The following is a 15,862-nucleotide window of genomic DNA, read 5'->3' as shown; positions in this document are numbered from 1 at the left end:
TTACGACCTATACGCATCACCACGAATTGTCTTAGGCTTTTCTTAATAGACCTTTGTGTACGGTTTTTGATTGATCTAGTGGTAGTGTTATTCATATTAAGGTCATTAGATTATCAATACGACGGCCGTTTACGTACGTACATTCAATATAATTATTTGTACACACGATGATGAATCGTCGACTGATCGTCGTTCATTGTGCTCTGATCGGTAGTCGCACTCGTGCATATTTATTTTACGAATAAGGTATCTATAGCTGTGCAGTGTAATAACGACGACATGAAGATGATTTCCTTTTTTGATTTCATAATTTTGTTTAACGTGTTTATCGCTACGATCTTGGCTTCAGATGCATATATTCCAGACGCGTCGTTAAGTGTGGTAAGAATTACAACATAAATTAACACCTTTTAGATACGTCCTTTTATTTTAAAATTAACTTAATCTCCTTTGAAAAATCGTCCTTGCTTAGGAACCAACGAATTTTTAGTCATTGCTAGAAATGTCTGATGACTTTTTTTGGAATGGCCAAAGAGTAACTTTTGCTGGGTGATTTTTACACCACATCAATGGTCGCTATGTATAATTACAACCTTTGTGGTCAAATCCTATAAATCCCTGGCGTTTAAATTTTAATTCGTCAAATTCGTCTTATACCGCAAGTCTGTTTTTAAATCAAATTTTTTAGTACTTTTTGTTATTACACATACCTATTTGTGATATTTTGATGTGTATAATACATTAATACTTCTACATCATAGCAAACGCTTTAATATTTATTACCTGCATTTATTATAGCCAAAAATAATTAAACGACACGGTTATCCATCTGAAACTCATATAGTGGATACGAAGGATGGATATCTATTGGAAGTTCATAGGATACCGCACGGAAAAATCACTAAACAGTACAGAAACTTCCCAGTGTTCTTACAACACGGAATTGTTGCTAGTTCTGCCGACTGGATAATCAACGGGCCGGCGAAAGCATTGGGTAAGTCTTGAGTCTTGACTCATATATGATCACGTTTATATTATAATAAATAGTCTATTCCAAAGCGGCAAGGCCTTAATCAGAAAAAAAATTCGAGAGGGAAGGGGTTAGGGGATAAACAAATCTTTTAAGTGGTGTATAAAATAATTTTTAAGTTTACTTAATGCGAAAAAAAATCGCGGGAAGGGGGTGAACCCCCCTCAAATACGACCTTGGTATTTTCTATAATATATATTAAGATATATTATCGCAAAAATGGTTTATGGTGCTTTTAGGTTTCGAACAATTTAATTGCTTTTATTTTACTAGTTAGGTATTTCAGTATTTGTTAAAATATATAAAATATATTTTTAACGTTTATTTATGTTTATAAAATACGCGGTGTCCCACGAAGATCTGACTAATGAAATAACTTTTGTTCTTATCAATATTTAAAAAAAATTCTTTTAAATATAATTCATAGACACTCGAGCTACATTTTTAGTTTACATTTTTTATTTTTTAATACTGAAAATAAAAAACTAAAAAATTGATAAACATTTTCCAAAATATTCAAAATCGCCAATTTGTAAATCTGATTTAAAAAAAATTTAGATGATAAAAACATTTATTTAAGTTGAGTGGCTGATTTTTTACATTTTTTTTTAATTATCAATATTCTCGTTAAGTAAATTACGATCTAGTTTATGTAAAACAATAAAATATAGTTAGATTTTAACATGCACCTATTTAAAAATTTTCATATAAAATATTTAAAAAAAATATATATATATTTTGAAATTATAATATTTCTAACATAAATTAGATCGTAATTTACCTAACGAGAATATTGATATTTAAAAAAATTGTAAAAAATCAGCCACTCAACTTAAATAAATGTTTTTACCATCTACATTTGTTTTTAATCAGATTTACAAATTTGCGATTTTGAATATTTTTTTAATCAATTTTTAAGTTTTTTATTTTCGGTATTAAAAAATAAAAAATGTATTCTAAAAATGTAATGCAAGTGCCTATGAATTATATTTAGAAGACATTTTATAAAAATATTGATTAGAACAAAAGTGATTTCATTATTTAATTTGACATATCTCGTGAGACAGCCTGTATGTTTAGTATAATTTTTCTATTATTCTACATAAGACAAAACCACAACAGATCTTCAACTTAAATAAATAATAAAATATATTTTAATCTTATTATAAAACATAGATTATGTATAAAAAGTAAAATAATAAAATTAAATGGAGTATTGGAGTTCATTTTATTTTAACTGTATTGTTGTAAGGTTGAAGTTAACGATTTCTATATTAAACAACAACTACTGTACTACATATAGTAGTCATAGTACATAAATAGTTTATGATACTTCAGGATTAGATTTTATCGGAAACTTTTGTACTTATTCGAAAAAGGAATTTTTCAATTAATTTAAACTACATGGAAAAAAATATTTATTTGATATTTTAGTTAAAATAATATATCGTTGATGGTCTGACGGTTACTATAAATCAACGGTTTTATATACATTACTTAATGTTTATGCAATATAAGCCTTAATCTGAACCTGTAAATTATATTATATTAATTTATTTGTTTAATAAAATCTGTTTGATTATGTACTAATAATTTTAAAGCTCAATATCATTTTCAAATTTACATAATATGCAAGGGCAAAGGTGATTTATCACTATTATATGCTACAGTCATGAATTTTATCATAAATAATTACTATAGCGGTATCTTTCTTATTATTAGAATATAATATATTTGTTTTACATGATTTGAAATCAAAAGGATTCTTAAAGTTGTTTACTTTTAAAAATATCAGTATCATTATTTTTTAAGTTAATATTTCAACTAGTAATTTTATGGGGTTAAGCGTAATGCTCTGTTACCGGTTTATATAATTAAATTTTAAACTATATAATATAGTTAGTTTAGTATTATAACTTTATTCGCATTTTAAAATTTTAGATTTACCAAATTTTTCATTGACATGAGTTCAACATTTGATAATTGTATAAATTAAAATTATTAGAAAAAAATATTTGATAGAAAAAAAAATGATTTGTTAAAATAAAAAATTAAAAAATATGTATTTTGTTGTTTAAATTTATCAAGAATATTAATAAAATAATAGGTAATAGAATCATCTTATAGGACTATATAGGTGCATCTTTTTATATTTTTTATAAATAAAAGTATGTTATTTTTCAGCTTATCAACTAGCGGATAATGGTTTCGATGTGTGGTTAGGAAATTCAAGAGGTAACACGTATTCTCGTACTCACAAAAGTCTCAGTCCAGATAATGAAGAATTTTGGAATTTTAGGCAATTATACATTATACTTTATAATATTATTACACTTATAATCTGGGCTACAAGAAGCGATATTAACTCACCCTTAATTTTTCCTTTTCATGATATAATGAATGATCAAAATATATCAATCAGGAAAACTTTTTACGTTTCGAAATAAAAAAATTAATAAAATAAAATAAATTATTATCGCTTTCTCAATATTTTGACCTATAGCTTTTAAAAAATCTTCAAGTCCTATTTTATTTTCCCCAAAACGCGTGCATAAAGTATTTAATCTTGTTTCCATATTTTTTTTCTTATTTTTATAGATTGTTCACCCAGTTTGTCTAAAGCTAATTTGGCACGGTCTGCAGCTATTTCATAAATTACTATATAATCAATGGATTTACTTACATTAAATTATAAATTATTGTTATCGCACCAATCTTTATCCAAACATATATTAGCAAGTTTAAACATACCATCATAATTCTTATTTATTTTTTTAATAAAAAGGTAATTTTTATGCATTTTTGAGTTGCATTTAGATCATATTTTGCGCTTATGGGTTTCAGCTAAATAACAACACCCATATAGGTCAAAATCAAATTTTTTTTTTTAGAAATGTAGATAAATAAGCAAAATTGGTGAAAAATTGAGTTAAAAAAATCTATTTCTCTTAAATAACACTGTCCTACACACTTATGTGTGATTCACTTATTTGTTACCTTCTGACTATATTAAACATTTACACAATATATAACTAAAGATTTAAGGAAATTGCCTATATTGAACTCCTAAAAAATAGTATCTGATCGATTATTATTGTTGCTTACTTTTTAATTAATCTAAAATAAATCCTCGGTTTCATATTGACCATAATATAGTTATGCACAATATTTTTTAAACTTAAATTCGTTTTTTATTATTATTCAATTGTGTAATGTATTGATAAGTTCTAATGCTCTTTTGCTTCTTTTAACATACTTATACATGTAATTATATATAATACATAATATATTTAAAAAAACAATAAGAACAAATAATCAGTAATGCAATTAGCAGATAAATTGACAGAGTGAAACTTGGCTCTTGATTAATCTACGAGGACCCCAAAATGGCAAGTGGTTGTTCAAATGGACAAACAATAAAAAGTAGTTTTATTAGGTATTTATTATGTTCTTTTGCATTTATTCATATTATTTGTATTAATTATAATTATATTAAATATAATATTATCAACATCTATGTTTTAATTTATCATCACACTTTTGTTTGATGCAAGTGAAGAAGTTGTACCTAACTAAAGTGGTTGTTATAAGTTTATGATTGTTAATTATAATTTAATTATTTTTATTTGACAACTTGATTAACTGATGAAATGATTTTTTAAAATTTTTTCCAGTATAATTACTATTATTGATTGACGAATAGATAGCTACTGTATAGGTATACGTTCTGTAGTTTATTGATTTTACCATTATGTACAAACGTCAAACAATTATTTTTATCATTATTATTGTTTAGGTATCGATCATTTTTTAGTTACTAATTCCGTAGGTAACATTAATGAGTTAGCTTTAGATTATTAAATTAAATTTATCTATATAAAATTAAAAACTTAAAACAAATAACCCGTAAATTCATAATTCATGTGCAAATCTAGTTTTCAACAGATTTAATCAATAGTTTGACCAAAAAGCCAAGATTAGGTACTACTTATGAAAATAGCTATAATGTAGTTCATGTAGATATAATTTTTATTTTTCAACGTATAAATATAATAGTAATATAATGCAGTCGACTCACAAAATGTATAATTTTTTTCTACCTAGTGTTTCACATTCGATTGTTTGTAGGTATTACGATTTTATAATTTTTCTAAGTAAAATAATACTATTAGCTAATATTAAAAAATACTAAATAGGTACCAAATTATTTTTAAATTATACATATAGATAGAGCTATAGTTATATGTAATTTATTTTGAATACCTGCAGTGTATGTTAAAAAAAAATTTCCCTTAATCATTGCCTTCTAAATAACTACATGCTTAGGGAGGTATTGTGCTAGTGTAGGTAGATTTATACGTGGCTTATTGATTTTGATTTTTGTCATAGTTTTCACGAAATGGGTATCTATGATTTGCCGGCTACCATTGACTACATCCTAGAACGCACGAACCGAAGTCAATTATACTACATCGGTCATTCAATGGGATCTTGTATGTTTTTTGTTATGTGCTCTGTGCGTCCTGAATATAATTATAAAATACGAGCACAAATAAGTTTAGCTCCTGTAGCTTACGTTCATCACATGACTTCTGTTTTAAATAGTTTAGTTCCGTATGCAAACCAAATACAAGTGTGTTTAAATGTTTTTAAGATCCTAATCTTTTGACCTAACTTCTCTTAAATAGCTAATATTTCATTTTCTTTTCTTTCAGAAAGCTTCAAATTGGGTTTCAAAAGGTGCGTTTTTACCGCAAAACGCTGCCAGCAAATTAGTGAATAAATATTTGTGTGGCGATGACGCTATGAATTCGGCGTTATGTAAAAAGTATATCGTTTATAAAATGTTTGGGGAAGATTCTGTTCAATTTGATATGGTAAATTAATTAAACATTAAATAAAACTAGACACTAGTAGGTATTAATTAGGATATAAAAAAACGGTATAAAACTAACTTGAACCAACAAAAAACTTTGAAGCTTAAAAAACAGTTTATACTAACAGGTGGATACAAATACAAAGTTCATCACTGTGTCGAAACACAATCAACTTTTATATATTATATTATAAGTAATTTATAACAACCGATAGGTGATATTGAGGTATAATGAGTGCTCGAATTGGAAAAAAAATTGAGGACGGATGATGGTTTTATTTCAGAAAACACCGTTCCATAACAGATAAATTGTAAAGTTTGGACTTCATCTCCCACATCCTTTGCACATATAATAAGGTACTATAAAGCTAGTATTTTTCCTCGTTTAATTAAATAAAGGGGGACGCTGAAATCTATGAAAAAATGAAAGCGGACTTCGTTTGCCTGCGTGCCCCTACAATACGAGCACTGGATGCCGGCAGAGTGTAGCACTGGTGGAAGTCTCGATGTTAATTTTAACGATTTACGTTTTAAGTATGATTTCGGTTTTATTCATGATAGTTTTTTCTAAACTACTTTGTAGTTTTGACATTTTTCAAAATCAACATTTTATCTGGTTACAAACTGAATTTAATAACTCGCAACCACATGTCTAACTTACAAAAGAACACCATAGCAAATTTGTAGTTACAATTTCGTGTTAGATAACATATTTAGAATAAATTGAACTACAATTGAATAAACATTTGAAAGTTGAACAATATTTCTGTTTTCATATTGTTTTATATCATCATAAAATTTAAAATATTGTAAAAACTAACACCTAAATATTTAAGCAACAAAAATGTTGTCTCTAGAAGGTAAATTTGGGTATGTTAACGTTACTAAGACAGAGGTAACACACTAACACATACATGTAAGATATCATCTCTTAACTTTTAAGCCCTAGTAACATGAATAAACTTTTTAGTACTCTTTTTTTTCTCTAGACCTTACTTCCCATAATATTGGGTCACAATCCAGCTGGAACATCAGTGAAAACTTTAATTCATTTTGCTCAAGAAATCACCACAAGTAAATATATTTTAGATTTAAATTATCAATCAATTTTATTTCTAAAACTATGTATTTTCAAGAAAATTTCCAACAATTTGATTTTGGAATAGAAAAAAACCTTGAAGTTTATAATTGTTCACATCCACCAAAATACAATTTGAGTAATATAATTGCTCCCATAGCATTTTATTATGCTAAAAATGATATGCTAGCAGATCCTATAGTAAGTAAATATTAATTGTATTTCCTTATTATCGATTCATAATTAGAGACGGGTTTATAAACGCTAATTAAGTAATAAATCATTCTATATTGATGTGTCAATATAAATATGTTAACCAATGTAATTAAATATTTAATTGATGTTGTATTTAGGATGTGGTGGAGTTGTATTCTCGTTTACCAAATAGATTAGGGATACACCTCATAAAATTTGATCAATTCAACCATGTTGATTTCTTGTACAGTAAAAATGTTACTGATATGGTATATCAAAGTGTAATGAATACAATATTTAAAGCTGAATTTGTAGATTGGATACCAGAGTTTGATAATACAACTGCATTCAATTTCTCAAGTGATTATATTCAATGTTATGACGAAAGAAGTGCAAGGAAAACAAAGAATGGTTTTTGGCATAAAATTACTTCATTTATAAAAAGAAAAGAAGTACATCCAATTAAAAGTTCTATGGCAGAAAATTATGAAGAAAATGTTAGATCCAGGCACACAATTAAATTGGCTTGGAACGAAACACACTATGAAAAATAATCTTAATATTTATAAACAATTAACATGTAATTTTTTTTTATTATTGAAAATTAATTGTCTTCTTTTTAAATGAATTAAAAATACAGAAATTGTGTAATTTATTAAAGTATGTATGTACAACTTAAACTAAGAACTTCATTCACTTATTTTGTTAATGGAGTGAAAAAATAAAAAATTTTTTTTTTCTTTTCATATCCCTTCTCAGTATTTCGATCTTGACCTAAAACATATAAATACAATTTTAATGTTTAAAAAATTAATTTAGTCAATCAGTTGTTATACACTTGTTTTCATTTAAATATGTTATTATTTTTATTAATATCTAGATATTTAATGTTTAATTTTATACTGTATAAGATAAACAAAAGCATTAATTGACTCCCTCAGACTTGTTTACGTATTAAACATTTTTTAGTTTAAACTTTAAACACAAATAAAAATGTTTTAAATTACTTGTAATCATCTCGATCTCTTCTTTTACTGCTGCCGTATTTTGGACTTCTAGAAGAACTAAAATCGTAAATTATTTATTATAATTTAATATTTATTATTAATTAATTGAAATATATGTTCATTACCTTTTTTTATAATCATCTCTTCGACTTACATAAGGCGATCTAAAATTAAGAAAAAATAAACATAAGTATTTGAATAAAATTTAATTAAATGGTATATCATTAAGAGTAAAGACATATTTATTTAGTGTAATAAAATAAGTTTAAAACTATTTAATTTTTTTTACGTGTAATAGTATATTTGAATTATCAGATATTTTTTTTTCCATTGAACACTTCATTTATATCACTAATATATATTTATTTTTTGAAATTAATAATCATACATTTTGGAATGAATCATCTTTAAAGATATTTAATTTATATGATACTAATTTACAAATACATTACATAAAATTATAAATAAATATTTTTCTTGTTAGGTACTTCCTAGTACATGAAATTTATGCCTAGAAATTTGAAAACAACTTTTAAAAATGTATATAAATAAAAAATAAAACTATCTTTCATGGTACAAATTTTGCCAGTATTGAAATATTTATTATATTTATTTAATAAAATTATCCCAACCTTTCTCGAGAATTTGCATGACTAGACTTGCGTTCATAATCTCTATCGCGATAGTCTCTATGTGATCTTTCTCTACGTTCAATTCGTTCTCGAGGCCTTGATGTGTCTGATAAATCTCCTCTATTTCTATGGTCATCTCGATCCCTACTATAATATTTTGTAAATAATAAAATAAATCAAGATTAAAAACTAATATTGTATTACCTAAAATTCTTTTCTGGTACATTTCTTCTAGGTGTTTCGTCAACTATTGGAGGATACTTTTCACTCATTTTCTTTTCCATTTGTTGCTAAAAACAATGTGAATGTTAATTTATATTTTTCATGATAATAATTATAGTTAAACTAGATTTAAAAATAATAAATATGAATGTGTTTAGCCGACATACCTACCTGAATGGGAACAGGGATTCTAGGGAATAGCGTTGAATACCATTCCAATTTGAACAGAAAGCTCTTTAATATATTGCCAATTGTCATTGTTTGGCCACCTCCAGCTCTTACGTCCATTTCCTATAAACAATACATAATAATTTAAAAAATGTATAGAAATTAACCTAATCAATTAAATTGAGAACACTAAAACTAAAGAAAAGTGTACCTCTTCGTCATCTAAGAAAGATTCATACCAATCCCATAAATCACCAGGAGGTTGAGTATACCTAAACAAAACATTTAAAAGACATTTAATTTAAAATATCATAACCAAAAATTAATATGTATAATAATATATATGTATATAACAGGAAATAGGAATACTTTCAGGATTGTTATTATTCTTGAAACAATTATCTTCCACTATACACTTTGGGATAGTTTGATCAAAACTCACCTGATGTACATAAAACCCAAAGCACGTATATAAGGTGAATCGCAATGGGTAATTAGCCCAGTTACCTGCTTGCGAGTCAATTTCAATGTGAACAATTTATACAGAAGACAGAAGGCTGTAGATACTATTCCACCGGCACCAACTCCTCGGACCTAATTAATATTATTTACAAATTTAGAATAAAATCTAAATAAATTAAAATTATTAAGAATTAGTTAAATACTTACACCGCCACACATTCCAGTTTGTCCAGAAGTCTTGCGACTGCCTTTTTCCCATGGCTCAAGATGTTGTACTTTATAATAAATTTCATCAATAACTTCATGGTAAGTTTTCAATTCATATAAATTTACTAAAATAATAAAACATATATTATATAGTATATAAAAGTATCCTATATGTAGGGTGATTCTTAACTTAAACTAAATTCTCTAACTTAATAGTTAGAGCAAAAAAAAAAATTTAAAGAATCCAACAATACTAATTTATATTAATTATATACTTCATAGTTACCTTTAAAATAATGAGATGATTGAATATTAGTTAAAATTAGAGTATTTAAATTCATTGTACGCTCATTGCCCCATATTGGCATCGTGTTGTTCTTTCTAGTCAAAATACTTCCTTTAGATTTAGACTGATAATCATTGTCATATCCTAAACAATAATTTTTACAATACGTTATTTCATAATTTCAATAAGTTTAGTGAAGAAATTTTTGATTTTATAGTGTTTTTTTTTTTTTTTTATACAAGTATATATAAACAAAAATAATAATAATTAGTTTATTTTCTTTTATCTAATATTATCTATCTATGTCTTACACTTCTATTATTATTATATCAGTACTATAAAAATAATGAGAAAAATTGTTTAAAGTTTACAATATAAGTATATTAACTTATTGGATATTATGCGCTATCACTAATTTTCTCTAAAAGTTAAAAAAGTAAACTAAGTTTTTACAGAGAATATTCACCCGTTTTTTAAAAAGTACATAACTTGGCTAAGGATACATTCCTTAGAATTTCAAGTGAAATATTTAATTATTAAGTGTGAGAAAAAAATCTACATGTGTAATAAGAAATAACAATGCATAAGCTAAGCATTTATTTAGTTTTTAGTTTCTAGAATCATAAACATCTTAACCTTACTCATTAGATATGAGTATAAATACATTAAAGAATATATTATTACTAGAGTTTGAAAGTTAAAGAAGTTGTTATCTATGTACTCTCAATTTAAAAATCCAAGTTATACAATTGTAAGGTTGAGTAAGGAAATTTAAAATGCATATATTGCATTTTCTTCAATTTAATAATTTCTTCTTTATTAACTTACATATTTAAATAATATTGAATATGAAACATATTATTAGTTGACTTAGGTATTTATTGTCATCATCGAAGTATTCGAAGTTGATTATTAGTTTCACGACAATGGTGTGATGTGCATTTAATTTCTATCGTGCAAATAATTCATGTCATTTTCTAAATGACAGCAAATTGAGAGAAAATAGTCGGAATTTAATTTTGAAAATGGTTGAATATTTTCAGATAAAAAAATAGTTGAACTATTTAAAAGGCTGTCAAATAATGATTACAATGGTGAAAAAAACATTTATGGTATGCATTATAGAGCATACAGTAGGACATGTATCTGCTAATATATATACTATAGACATATTCTACATTAATTACTATAACAATAAAAAACTGAAACATATATTAAGAATATTATATATAATTGTTGACCCTTTCATAAGCGATCTTGTGGATACATTTCACTTCATGTACATGCAGATAAGTCAGACTACATTATCGATAAAGTAAGAATATATTTACAATAACTATCACAATCTTATGTGGCTGATATATATCTTACCTTCATTTTCGTAACTCACTTCCATGTTCTTATTGATAAATTGTTAATATTTTAATTGAAGTAATTAATTATAAGCAGTATCAAATAAATAGTACTTTAGGTTATGAGAAAAATAAGATTTTAAGATATAAAACAAAATATTAAAACGTATATCGAATTAATGAACAATAACAATAGCCATTAGGTATTTAGATATATTATAATAGGTATTTAGTAAATGTTGGAAAAAAAAATACAAACATACATGCATTGCGCATGCGTCAATTAATTTTACAGTGTAGCCATATAACAACTATTAGTTAATAGTTATTATAGGAGATTATATTATAAATAAGAGTATAACTATATTTTTTGTTATGGGTGATAGTAACGATAATGATATAGCTGATTGCATAATGCATTTCAATTTTCAGAATCTTGTCAATCTTAAAGACTTGAACTACATCTTATATTATCTATAGAGTCTAGATAAATAATAATATATTCTGTATCTAGGTTCTCTATCTTCTACCTTTAGAGTTCAAATTTAAAATAATATAATATTGGGACATGAGTTTAGTTGAAATTAGTTATTAGTCCGAGACTTGATATTTGATAATTTGTCTATTAAATGTGTGTTTACGTTATGTATATTATTATACACCACAGTTCAGTAGGATAGACTTCTCGGTATATTCAATGATACATTTAATCCGTAATACTATACCCTCAATATATTGATTATTATAGGTTTAATATTTTAATTCTAACATTTTAAACATAATTTAGGTAATAGGTGTTTATTTTATGTTTAACATTATTAGTACGTTCATATATTGAAAATTTATATATGTTAATATTTAACCAATAAAAGTGAATTTCAATGTTGAATGTACAATTAGTTAAATTAGTATTTTATAAAATTTATAGAACTTATAGATACAAGAAAACACATGAAAGCACTTATAGGTATGGTTTTTATTCCTAATTATATTTTATCATTAAATAATAAATTATAAACATTCAAAATTTTTTTCATACAATACTAGTCAGTCAACCTTGTGTACCTGAACTAAAATCTATTTCTAGTATAATAAACTGCATAATAGAAAATGAATACTAGTTAATATGTTTAGTTGATTAATTTGTGTTAAAAAAACAAATATTTTAAGTAATATTACTTAAATATATTGACAATATTACTCATTTGATGGAAATGTTATAACTCCTAACTGATAAAAATAAACTATGTTCTATTATACAAAAACTATCTACAAAGAACAGAGTATACCATTTATTAATTTCTTAATGTAAATAACATGTTGTGTAAGTGAGTGATAAAGGTTACCTAATATAAAATGAAATAGTCAATAGAAAATATCAATTTTTTCATGTTTTATTAGGTGAATGTCATATACATAAATCTTATTGTTTTTGCGCCAGTTCCTTTTCTTTCGCTTTTTCAATTTTGGCGAGACGGCACGCAGATTTAGCACCTAAAACACCACCACCCCAATGACGTTTGAATTCATCAAACCGTTCGTTAAAGTTGTTCTTAATAGACTCCACTAGTTTAGCTAGAGCAGCCCGGTCACCGGTATCAACCTAATATTATAATATTTTTTATCTGTTAGAAGAACACATTGATATTTATAAATAAATTGTTATAATTACTTGTGTAATAGCCAAAGCAGTACAGTTCTTACGACGGGACAAGGTTTCCCAACCTCCATTTGCCCTTAATGATGCAGTAAGGGACTCCCATTTTACGGCATAATGCTGGCAGATATATTACCAACTAAAAAATAAATTATTAATAAATTAAAACATTTTAAATTTTTTTAATATTAAAAAAAAGAACCTCCAAAGGATCGACATCATGAGCTATGATAACTAATTGCGCTTTCTTTTGTTCAACAAGGTTTACAACAGTGTTGATTCCTTGACGAATAACATTTGGGCGTTTTGTTGGTTGATCTTTCCTTAGTTTCTACTTTATCTTCAGCTCTTTTCTAAAAAAAAAAAAAAAAAATGAATAAAAAAATATAAGGTTTTACATTTTATCAATAAGTACCTGCAATCTCCTTTTCTTCATAGCAGCTGTTTCAGGGTCTATATTTTTTCCATCAGTTTAAATAACTGGGTGACTAAAACAATACAATAAATATCATGTTTTCATTATAAAGTGAAATATCAGTATGTTTTAACTCGGTGTTTACCAGTAGCTTTATCTGCTTGCATACGAAAATTGATTGATTGGTGGAGGAATTTTGAGCCTTCATTTGAAGAACAGACTTTTGACGTTGAATACGAATGTAATTTGGCCATTTCACAAAACGACTTAAATCTCTTTTGGGTTGAATATCCTGACCTATAAAATTAATTAAGCAACTTCATTAATTTTTAAATAGATATAAATATGAATAAAACATTGAAATAGATTAGAATTTTTGATAAATTCTATATATTAAAAAACAATAACATGTATGTGTGAATATGAAAAGATTTTCTAAAAAATATTATCTTTAGTCGGATTGCTCAGTGTTAAAAGCTCATGAATTAAATTCTCATAAATATCAATAATTATATAATTCATCATAGCAATAATTTTGGTATATAAAAATGAATGAAATTAGTATCAAATATAGCAAATAATAATGTAACATGTACACTACTAAGGTATACAATAAACCATAATACTTCACTTTTACATCTGCTCAGTGTTAAAAAGCTCATAAAAAATACCATTCATACAATTATTCAACAAAAACATTTAACATCATAGCACATTTTTAATTGAATGTATACATTATTAATTATACAATATTTTAAATAACGATAATTGTGTTATTTTGTCATTGTCACCAATAATTATATCTTAAAAACCCATGTAAAAGTTGTAATTTATTTTAAGCATTTTAATTATTGAAAATATTACAAAGCAATGGACAATTATTTTCATGATATTTATTTATTTGTTAACGGGCTGGGCCCTATACAACAGTTTAACATAGTACAATAATATATCATTTAAATACATTAATACAATGACACAATTAATTTTATTAATGTTTTATTATATTGGAAAAAAAAAATTGAATAATTTAGAAATTAGGTACTACAATAACAATAATTGATATGTCAGAGTTAAAAAGCTCGTAATGTGTATTTGATTATCATTATAGATCAACTAATAAAAAAAACTCATCATCCAACAATTGTAATACATATAAGCTCAGAATGTCATTTTCAACATTACTCTCAACATACTTTTTTGTATGAAAGTTCCGTTGAAGAAATTCAAGCATCATAGCTAAACATTGTATTAAAGTAAAATAACTTATCAATCAAGTATAAAAAGACTTCACAAATCTGACTATATCGCTTACAATTAAAACACAAATGTAAATCAGTACACGTAACAAAATAAGTAGGTATCTTCGGTTTTCATAAAAAACAACTATTCTAAGTAAATAAAATAAATTGTATTTTAGTCATAATTAGTATTGCACAGGTATAATAAATGAAAAAATGTATTTTAACGAAGTCTGCTCAGTATGTCATTTACAGCATTAATTTGAATAAAACTACTATAAATAGGAATTTATTTCAATTCAGGTGAAGAAATTCAAGCATCATAGCAATTAGTAATTTTTCGGTACTTATATTTTATAACTGTTTAGATGTAATTAATTTAAAGTACAAACACCAATCTACTTACCAATTCCAAAGTTTCTCGGTCTTTTTTCAAACAAAGGGTTAACAACCTTCTGTTTAAGAACTTTTTTAGGTTTCTCACTAACAAGAGGTGCTGGTGCAATCTTTGCTTTCTTTCCAACCTTTTTACTGGAACTTGGCTAAAATGAAAAGTCATGTTAGTGTCAAATAATCATTAACTTAATATCAGATTATTATTTGTATAATTTATTAGTTTATTAAAACAAAACAATGATATTAATCTCAAGTAATGAAGATGCTCTAAATAACAAATGCTCTGGACATAGTGTTTTAGATCGTTTTCATAGGATATAAAAGTAATAATATTTAATTTAAAAATAAGTAAACACAATTAATATTTAAAATATAGTACATCTACCTTTTTTGGAGCCATGATGACAAAAAACGAAACGATCAAACAGATAAACGAGGATATAAATGCGAATAATCGCAAAAGAAACGGAATGAACGAAACTCGTAGAGACTACGGTTCAAGAAGAACTTTGTGAATTGTAGGTTATATTGACATACCTCCAAACAGCGCTGTGTTCTAACTCTTAAAAGAGAAAAATAAAGGATCAATTTTTCATGGATAAATGAGACTAAAGCAAAAATTATTTGATAATATTTCT

The 15,862-nt window shown here is 25.6% G+C and overlaps 3 protein-coding genes and 2 non-coding genes across 8 annotated transcripts; 1 reads left to right on the top strand and 4 right to left on the bottom strand.

Annotated features, from left to right (window-relative positions):
• Window positions 1–151: 151 nt before the first annotated feature.
• LOC132923400 (gastric triacylglycerol lipase-like) lies at window positions 152–7,925 on the top strand. The gene is made up of 8 exons (XM_060987382.1): window positions 152–381; window positions 799–994; window positions 3,215–3,329; window positions 5,420–5,663; window positions 5,746–5,907; window positions 6,896–6,980; window positions 7,043–7,185; window positions 7,338–7,925. The coding sequence occupies exons 1-8, from the start codon at window positions 280–282 to the stop codon at window positions 7,731–7,733; spliced, it is 1,443 nt and encodes a 480-aa protein (XP_060843365.1). The 5' UTR covers window positions 152–279; the 3' UTR covers window positions 7,734–7,925.
• On the bottom strand, window positions 7,753–11,740 carry LOC132923401 (pre-mRNA-splicing factor 38B). 4 transcript variants are annotated; one of them, XM_060987383.1, is made up of 11 exons: window positions 11,535–11,739; window positions 10,164–10,307; window positions 9,878–10,002; window positions 9,651–9,802; window positions 9,420–9,480; window positions 9,212–9,331; window positions 9,023–9,108; window positions 8,819–8,965; window positions 8,312–8,350; window positions 8,187–8,243; window positions 7,753–7,953 (listed from the first exon to the last, which is right to left on the bottom strand). In XM_060987383.1, the coding sequence occupies exons 1-11, from the start codon at window positions 11,557–11,559 to the stop codon at window positions 7,935–7,937; spliced, it is 975 nt and encodes a 324-aa protein (XP_060843366.1). In that variant the 5' UTR covers window positions 11,560–11,739; the 3' UTR covers window positions 7,753–7,934. The 4 variants fall into 4 exon arrangements, 2 of the variants coding, with proteins under 2 accessions (XP_060843366.1, XP_060843367.1); XM_060987384.1 differs by having other exon boundaries at window positions 8,819–8,962; XR_009661167.1 differs by lacking the exons at window positions 7,753–7,953; window positions 8,187–8,243; window positions 8,312–8,350 and having other exon boundaries at window positions 8,825–8,962; window positions 9,208–9,331; window positions 11,535–11,740.
• A 1,045-nt stretch (window positions 11,741–12,785) lies between these two features.
• LOC132920465 (large ribosomal subunit protein eL8) lies at window positions 12,786–15,771 on the bottom strand. The gene is given in 12 exon segments (XM_060982872.1): window positions 12,786–13,118; window positions 13,188–13,223; window positions 13,225–13,311; window positions 13,375–13,491; window positions 13,493–13,525; window positions 13,588–13,629; window positions 13,632–13,660; window positions 13,733–13,754; window positions 13,756–13,791; window positions 13,793–13,884; window positions 15,235–15,370; window positions 15,610–15,771. Coding segments are annotated over 12 exon segments (825 nt in total). The 5' UTR covers window positions 15,625–15,771; the 3' UTR covers window positions 12,786–12,938.
• LOC132923563 (small nucleolar RNA SNORD36) lies at window positions 14,047–14,117 on the bottom strand. Its single transcript, XR_009661217.1, has one exon. It is a non-coding gene; the product is annotated as a small nucleolar RNA SNORD36 (small nucleolar RNA).
• On the bottom strand, window positions 14,226–14,301 carry LOC132923562 (small nucleolar RNA SNORD36). Its single transcript, XR_009661216.1, has one exon. It is a non-coding gene; the product is annotated as a small nucleolar RNA SNORD36 (small nucleolar RNA).
• Window positions 15,772–15,862: the final 91 nt, after the last annotated feature.

Source organism: Rhopalosiphum padi, chromosome 2 (genome assembly GCF_020882245.1).
Source record: "Rhopalosiphum padi isolate XX-2018 chromosome 2, ASM2088224v1, whole genome shotgun sequence".
In the NCBI taxonomy this organism is placed as follows: Eukaryota; Metazoa; Arthropoda; class Insecta; order Hemiptera; family Aphididae; genus Rhopalosiphum; species Rhopalosiphum padi.
This window is presented reverse-complemented; position numbering and strand designations above follow the sequence as displayed.

Excerpts from the sequence above, each read along its gene's own strand:
- LOC132923401 (XM_060987383.1), bottom strand. The coding sequence starts at position 11,559 with ATGGAAGTGAGTTACGAAAATGAAG. Across the intron at positions 10,003-10,163 it reads ATCATCTCATTATTTTAAAG|TAAATTTATATGAATTGAAA; the intron begins GTAACTATGAAG and ends TTATTATTTTAG. Across the intron at positions 9,803-9,877 it reads AAACTGGAATGTGTGGCGGT|GTCCGAGGAGTTGGTGCCGG; the intron begins GTAAGTATTTAA and ends AATATTAATTAG.
- LOC132923400 (XM_060987382.1), top strand. The coding sequence starts at position 280 with ATGAAGATGATTTCCTTTTTTGATTTCATAATTTTGTTTAACGTGTTT. Across the intron at positions 382-798 it reads CAGACGCGTCGTTAAGTGTG|CCAAAAATAATTAAACGACA; the intron begins GTAAGAATTACA and ends CATTTATTATAG. Across the intron at positions 5,908-6,895 it reads ATTCTGTTCAATTTGATATG|ACCTTACTTCCCATAATATT; the intron begins GTAAATTAATTA and ends TTTTTTCTCTAG.